Genomic DNA, 8,690 nt, shown 5'->3' on the forward strand with positions numbered 1-8,690 from the left:
ACCACGCTTGCCGAGGTTGTTCCGTGCATGGGTGACCATTTTACACATATCGAGTTCCTCCGTGTTTCGGAAGGCACGTAAAATTGTGGGGCTCCCATCTATGAATTGACCGGGTCGCGATCTGCTCTACCGACCGCTGAGCGCAACAGTCTATGATAGCAACAGATATGATAGTATGAAGTAGGGAAGTAAATCCACATATTTTCATTAAATAGCAATTACTCAAAAATATTCTGTTAAATCTCATTGATTTTTAAAAAACATTGTCGCAAAATAACCATGTTTACGAAATTAAGCGATTCGAACGAAAAATTATTACAGTAATAAATGTCCTTTAAATTGTCCATGCAACTCAATTAGCGGACGTTAATAAAGTTCCGCGGGCAGTATTATTTTCTTTCTGTTTTCATTTCGTAATTTGACCAAGATGATGATTCCCATAATTTGTAAGTATATTTAAATTTAAATGGTAATTTAAGGTTAATGGGCTTTGTACATAACCGATGGCAGCAACTGAGGAACTCCAGAACAATACTTTGGAAATATAATAATAGGAATGTGAAAAATATATATCTTTTTCACCGATATGATTACGTATGTCTAATGATAGGCGGATATGCATCGAAACACGTTTAGCAGTTCATAATGTTACCTACCTCCAGAGGAGCGATTTTGTACTACTATCCACAAATTTTGTATGAAAATCCGTTCAGCGTCCTCTAGCGTCCTCTAGCGTCCTCTAGCGAGCAGTATAGGAACTATTATTGCAGTATAATTATAATGTCAAACTTTAAACTAAACTAAAACTGTCAGGAACCGACTATAGAGAAACGCGTTACTGCAACCAGCTTCATACAATCTTAACTTTTAAACCAGTCAGCCTGCGACCACTGCGAGTGCAACTTAAGGTTAAACGCGTCAGTTCCCGTATTCTATTATTCATATACATTTTTTTTCAGTATGCCTATTAACCATGTTCTCTAAAACTTACGCAATCAGTATGGATTATTTCAACGTAACCTTCGACGATAGTGAACGGAGCAAAACTGTGGACCATTACCCTCACTTGCGGTATCTGACCTGCCACAACTGCGAAAGGGTGTATGTGCCAGTGTGCGCTAGTGACAACCGAACGTATACAAACGAATGCCATATGAATTGTATGAATTCGAAGAGAAGTTACCAGGATAGGGTAAGAGTTCGAAGGTAAGGTTCAAATTTTTTGACTGTCTTCTTCGCGCAGTGGTTTAGGTTGCCACGTCGCTACAATTGCGTCGGGAGACCGTGGGTTCAATTCCGACATGGAACAATTATTTGTGCGATCCACAGATAATTGTTTCGGGTCTGTTCGTACTTTGTGGCCGTTGTTTGTATGTTTGTAAAAGTGCCCGCGACACAAGAGCAATTATTAGTGAGAGAGTTGTCTTTTTTAAAAGAAAATAAAAATAATTTATTTTAAAGTCTACTTACGGCCAGTTTGTTCATCAAAAGTAACAGCAAAAGTGTAGGGGTAACGCAAAAGTGTCAGCCAAACTGTTTTTTCTACGAATTTAAATAAATTAATCTATACTAATATTATAAAGCTGAAGAGTTTGTTGGTTTGAACGCGCTAATCTCAGAAACGACTGGTCCGATTTGAAAAATTCTTTCAGTGTTAGATAGCCCATTTATTGAGGAAGGTTATAGGCTATATATCATCACGCTACTACCAATCGGAGCAGAGTACCAGTAAAAAATGTTTCGGAAACGGGGAAAATTTTTACCTATTCTCTCTTATGTGACGCAAGCGAAGTTGCGCGGGTCAGCTAGTGTCGAATAGAAGTCAAAGGCATTAGTTGTTACTTTACATAATATATGTAAGAAAAAACTGGCCGTAAGTCATTTAATACTCTTTCACGAACGATGTGTTTATTAAGAAAATCTACGTAAAGCATTGGTGTTAAAAAACGTGTTTATTTTGTTTTAGATACGGACCGTGTATTATGGGCTCGAAGAAGAAAAAATAGATAATACAATATACACTTGTGGACTTAGAAGAAAAAAAAAACACATAATATATTAAATTGTTCAAAATCTTTCTTATATTATTGAAACATATTTTTCCTCTATTTATCTGTTAATTAATTATCTAAAATTTATGTTAATCCAGGTTAACTAAAATATGTAGTTTTCGGTATAGCATTTGGGCTACAAGCTTACATCCAAACATATAAACTTACCGATTTATTTCTTTAAGGTACAAAAATATCATTCAACTGTAAATAATTTCAACTAAATTCGTAACCAAGAACTCACAGTACATAAAATCTCCATTGTAATTCGTGCCATTACTTAAATGTAGCGAATTTTATCATTAACATTGTAAACAATAACAGCCGTCGTTACGCTGTTTATGTAAGTGAAACGAAATTAGAACGACTCGAACATTTCCCTCAAACGCCGGTCGAAGAAAGTTTAAGCATGGACCAAACACCTTGACCCATTAGATTGGTGATCATGAGTATTGAAGTCGAAGAAAAGGAGGGGTCAGGTTATATTGGTCATATTGTTATTCTACATTCGTCCCGGCTAATGACTGGGTACTACGTGTTTCTTATTGGATCAAGGAAAAAACAAAGCGGCTAATGATTATTGCTTAGCTATGACAACTTCGTGTATGTATGTACGTAATCGAGTGTTAATTGGAAGTGTTTACTAATTACCCTTTTCTTAGAACGTCAAGCCTGTTATACCTGATAGTGTAGGCAGAGATGTAGAATAATCCAGTGTTTCAACACTTACAATGATAGTCCCATGTAATAAGGGGCAAGCCTAGAGATGTATAAAATACACCCATGATCCTGCATTTACAATGTTAATCCTACATAATAGAGGTTGAGCCTATTGCTATAGTCCAGGCATACTACCAAACTCCGGGCTGCTCTTTGCACCACTCGGGAATGGAACCCCATCGAGACCAGCAGTCGTATAATACACCTCCATCTGGACCAAAAAGACAGTTATCTACTAAAATGGTTTACATGTAGTACACAATAAGATCATTCTTAAAAAAACATTAAATTCTGTTATTCATAAAAATGTTTTTACTACTGAAGATGGTACAATTTTACATAATAATAGTTCGACACTAAAAAACTTAGAGAGCATCGATATCGTTGCGAAATATCATAACTTTAAATGCCAAATTCTAACATTTTACTGCTGCTATAATATCAGTGGAATTGGTCATAAAATATTCGTCTAGACTGGCCATATAAAAAAGTTCCAATATCTCACACGTTGGGTGCATAGAACTTTGCTGGACCAAAGTTGATAGAGCGGGTGAGCATTCATTAAAATGCACACGACCTTTTGTTGGAGGAGCAAAATATTTTTTTTATGCGTTGCTTCGAAACCAGTCCTGTATCAAGGGTACAGTAACGAATAAGCAAAGTTTTTATACGAGCTTCAAACTCTTTTTGGCCAGTATCATATTTTTTTCAAGGATTATGTTATTAGAATTTTCGTTTTCAGGATTTACGCTTTTTTTTAAACCAAATTTCAGTAGCGCTGGCATGATTTTTTGGTCACAACTCGTAGTAATTAATCTAAATTAAGTATAAGACTAATTTGCTGATTTAGCACTTAGTTTCAACATTTAATGAAACATGAATAACTAACTAATGAACAAGATCTAATTCTGTTCCAAGCAGAAAGTAAAATTAGATTTGTCGACACTATTACTGCTTTTAATTCTAGCCGAAACTTTTATTGACCACCAATGTGTAAAAAGAGAATTGAGCATACATAGGTCTCCCGCGAAAAGGAAAAACTGAGCATTGCGAACGCAACAATGCCCATTACAAAGCTTCGAATCTAAACACAAACAATACGTTTAACAAAAAAGAAAACAAGGAATTTAGGAAAAAACAAAACAATACCGTGTTTCGAAATTCCAACGAGCTGCGAATTCGAGGCAAACTTTCTTTCGAAATCGAATAACCGCATCAACTCGTAGTAACTTTAGAATGCGGATGTCATCGCTAACAATGTTGCACATTTCGTGGTCAACTCGTAGGATAAAAAAACAAATAGTGGAAATGCAGCAATGTACAGTTTCATGAATGAATTGTATTAGTTGTTATCTATTTTTAACTTAAATTGGCTTTCAGAAATGGGAACCATTCATAATAATTGGCACTAATTTAAATAAAGAAATAAATTATTTATTTTATCTTTCTAGAACATGTTCAACATAAATTCACTTTATAACGTCATGCCTGTTTCACCCGAAAATGTTAAAAAAGACTACAAAAAGAGACCTCTAACTAATACCCTATGCATTTAGCAACAAACATTATTTGCAAATCCGACATATAAAGGACACAGCTAAAATATGACACCAACACAAATTTTTAAATGCTTTAATTCACAATATTTGACGAACTCTGTAGAAAAACTACTCACATCAACTTCCAAAACAAAAATTTTGAAATGTACCATTGAACATACCGCCAAAAAACCTCAAAAGTCCATTAATTAAGAACTTGGCTGTACCCGTAGTCCAGTGGAACATTTTCAACTCAATTCGTATGCTACACCCGCCGGTTGAACTTCGGCAAGGCCAATTTTCCGCAGATTTTGTCTGAGCAAAAGTTTTGCGACTTTTCTAATACCCCAAGGGACATCGTCAACTTTTGTACCATCTATAAGTATGTAAATACAATTTATGTGTATGTCCGTGTGTGTTATGGGTTTTCTTTGTATGGTGTGTTTGACTTTATGATGTTGTTTTAGGCCTTTTCGTGATGTTGACATCGCTCCTGCATATCTATTGGCGCTTTTCATTATTCATAAAACAAAAAATCATATTATTTTGGGTTGTGATCATACATGTGCTGATCACTACCCAAAACACTGAAAGCCATTAGTTTTAATTACGACAGTCGAAGCTAAGGTTACCGCTAACGATGTTTTGGTTTTCTGTAATCACATTTTGTTATTTACTGACCTGATTTTAGGCTACAAAAAACTTGTAGTATTTTACTATAATATTATAAAAACAGTCTTATAATGTAAAATGACCTATAAATTTAGTAATAAATCATGTTAGTCTGTAGAAATCAGTATTTCCAATACTTTTTGAAAAGACACTTAATAGTACCAGTGGCGAAGGCTCCATACAACTCGATTCCTACCGGCTTCCCTTTCTGGACAGACTAAATATTAGTGTTAAATTAATTGTTTACTATTGCCTAATAATACACAATTAATTAATAATAAACAATATTTAAAGCGAAATCTTTAACTAGAATCAATAATCTAATCGAAACAGTACGAAAACGCCTACCTTTCAAAAATAACGCTCCGCTAAAACGCAACGTGAAGTAATAATAATGAAATAAACCGTAGGCGTTGATCGGGAATCGCGTACAATAAAAACTATGGCGGCGATGTCGCTTACGACCTTTTGGATCGCGCTTTACACCGCGCTGCATAGTGGCGAGCAAGCCGGAGGAAGAGCGGGTTGCCTCGCGCTACAGCGCTCGCGCCGCTGCTCCGCGGCGGACGCATGATCTTACGCATGTTTCTGTCGCGGCGCGAGCCGCGTGCAAGAGCGAGATGGCGAAATATAAGTATGAGTCGAACATTGTTCACCAGTTTGACATTAGGTTATGTTTGTTTACTGTTTTTTCGCGCGCTCTATAACAAATTAGAATATTTGTGTTTATTACAGCATTATTCCTTATTAAATGTTTGTGCATAACTGTGAACGTATCAGTGTATTAAAGAGTAATTGTTTTGCATGTTTCTATTCGAGTAAATTTTCATTTTGTCAGATTTATAGGTTAAACTCATTTCTATTAAAGTGTTCTGCGTTTATCCATAATGTGTTTGATATTTTATTGTTGATGAATACATTCTAAATTGCTTGTATAATATGTTATAAAATAACCAGTGCGAGACAATCATCAATCGTTCGATATACGTTATCTTAAATATGTGCTGTTGTGTTACCTACGTGTTAAGCTACACTGAAGACAGATTAACTTAATGCAAAACAAGCATGATTAGGTAGCATGGTAAGTAGGTACCTATGTATTATGACTGTAGAGAGAGAAATAAGAGACTGTAGTCGAATGTAGATAATACTCTCATATTGTTATTATGCATAATTTTACGTCGATATTCTTACGATGTACATAATATGTAGGTATTATACCTAGACAATGACTAATAGCTCCGGGTTACCTTTTGTAAAAACTGACCCTTCGCCACTGAATAGTACACATCTTCATCTCTCAGAGTAAGACTGAGAGCGACTCTAAGCTCTCTCTCAAGCAATCCTGTTAGAGCATTGACGTTATGAGTACGACTATATTACCTAACAGGCGAAGTTTGCTATAAATTAAACAGAACTTGAAGCGGTATCAACTTAAGCTCTTGTAGCTTAAATAACTTGGATATGACGCTTCAGATTTCATATTTAACTTGGCTTGTTCAAACTTTGAACAAAAATTTCAAGTGGACTGCATTATGTTGAATTTTGAAATAGTAAAGTGAATTATTTTCTATTCTGATTCTAGCTAAAAGTCAGAAAATTACTAGAATAGATATTTAATGCAGAACCTAAACAATTTCAATAGTTAAAAACCTAATACCTAAATAACATAAAAATAACTCTACGAGTCTCCTAAAGACTACAAAGGATGATATTTTAATATGATTACGAGATCCAGTTACAAACCAAGCAATCTTAAAAGAACTGAAAAAACATCTGTGAACAAAATACACAAAACGAAACATTTGAGCCAAACACAATGTACCTAAAAATACTTTAATATTTTATACCGTCAACAATCCAATACTATACATTGAAAAGAACGAACGAACGTTCGCAAATTGACCGTTTCAATCACCTGCGTACCTATTCAAAGTGCTCGCGGCATTGAAAATACCACAAAACGCGGCAAAAACGATTTCCCACGAACAAAATTGCTCGAAAGCCACTGTTATCTGCATTGAAGATGTGCTCCATAGTACCGGAGTTTTTCCTTAGCAATAATCACTAAACAAACATAAAGGAATATCAGTATTAGTACCTAAAGTCGGTCTCATTAACCTGTGACCTCCATTTCTGGGAAGGCCAAAGTGTAATTACTGTTTAAGGTCAATTCACAGTAATGGTTGGGGACTAAAACTTCTAACTATAAATGTCCATAAGTTTGCAATATTCATAAGAGGCTTTAATAATGTTGGGAGGTGTAATTTATTGATCTTGTTTTGTTCACAATACATACGTAGCAATATAACAGAGTTTAATTTTACTTTTGAATAAACCTATTTAACAAACACTAGGTTCAAGACCTTACCTATCCTTCATTCTGGAGAGAGACCTTTGCCCACAAATAGGACATTATTAAGTTATCGTTTTTCTAGTCTATGCATAAAAAACTAAGATGGTGCAATTTGTGGATACAAAATAAAATCTATTCAGTCATATTTCTTTGCATATAACAGTCGTACTTATTTGACGAAAAATGTGTCAGAACATGCATCAAAATAATTTGTAGAGTTGCAATAAAGATACAGAGACAAGCCAAGATATGATGTAACTCTGTCATACATTAACCGTCTCATAAAATGAACTTTTATAAACTACGTGAGGAGGTCTACTTATGCTGGTTACTTTCATACTACACGTTCGGCCAATGTAAGCACCCACCACTGTTATTAGATCAGGAAACTTGCACAACTCAATTTATTTGGGAAGTATCAAATTTTTCGAGGCTACCTACTTTTTGAATATGTTTCTTGGTGAAGCATGTGGGACGTGGGATGAACATTTGTGGAAGGATCTGAAGAGATATGTTTTTTATAAGGCATATGCATGAGATGACTTCTAATACACATTTTTGGAATAAATGGTGGATGGAGAAAGGTCTTTTCAGGTTGGTATTCTGCAAATGCCAATTGCGAGGTCGCAGTTCCATTTCCAGGTCCCAAAAGTGTGGACGAATTTGTAAACTTCTATAAAAAAAATCTTTATAGCGTTTGCCATGCTGAGTGTGTATGTTTAGAAAGTAGATAGACTAATAATCACACAAATAATTGATATTAATCGATGTTAGAAACATCACCACGAACAGTATTTAAAATATTTTTATGTAAATATTCTTACGTGCCCTATTTTTACTAAAATATAAATCACGCTTAGTAATTACTCATATTTTAAATATAGACCACACATTATCAGACATATTAATTTCATATGGAATCGTAGGTGGTATTCCATGAGAAATAATTACAGTACATTATATTGAAAGCCTTTCCTTGTTGCCACATTTAACGGAAACACTGCTTTCTGGAACAACAAGACCATATATTATAAATGGATTTCAAACGTATGCTTTTAAATGCGTTCTATTAATAGGTAATGTTTTAACGGGTTCAATATATTAGTAACTAGCTTTTACCCGCGATTTTGTCCGCCACCTGAATTTTCCCATGGGAATGCGTAATTTTCCCGAGGTTAAAAGTAGCCTATGTCCTTTCTCGGGTATCAAAATATCTCCATACCAAATTTCATGCAAATTGGTTCAGTAGTTTAGACGTGATTGAGTAACAGACAAACAGACAGAGTTACTTTCGCATTTATAATATTAGTATGGATTGTTCAAGGGTTAGAAAAAGTATAAGTATTTTTTTAA

General features: G+C 34.8%; 1 protein-coding gene across 1 annotated transcript; it reads left to right on the forward strand.

The window, feature by feature from the left end:
* Positions 1 to 324: 324 nt before the first annotated feature.
* Positions 325 to 2,078, forward strand: LOC142983276 (uncharacterized). The gene is made up of 3 exons (XM_076130210.1): positions 325 to 446; positions 960 to 1,206; positions 1,967 to 2,078. The coding sequence occupies exons 1-3, from the start codon at positions 428 to 430 to the stop codon at positions 2,004 to 2,006; spliced, it is 306 nt and encodes a 101-aa protein (XP_075986325.1). The 5' UTR covers positions 325 to 427; the 3' UTR covers positions 2,007 to 2,078.
* Positions 2,079 to 8,690: the final 6,612 nt, after the last annotated feature.

The sequence above is a fragment of the Anticarsia gemmatalis genome, chromosome 23 (genome assembly GCF_050436995.1).
Source record: "Anticarsia gemmatalis isolate Benzon Research Colony breed Stoneville strain chromosome 23, ilAntGemm2 primary, whole genome shotgun sequence".
NCBI classification, from domain to species: domain Eukaryota; kingdom Metazoa; phylum Arthropoda; class Insecta; order Lepidoptera; family Erebidae; genus Anticarsia; species Anticarsia gemmatalis.

Excerpts from the sequence above, each read along its gene's own strand:
- LOC142983276 (XM_076130210.1), top strand. Across the intron at positions 1,207-1,966 it reads GATAGGGTAAGAGTTCGAAG|ATACGGACCGTGTATTATGG; the intron begins GTAAGGTTCAAA and ends ATTTTGTTTTAG.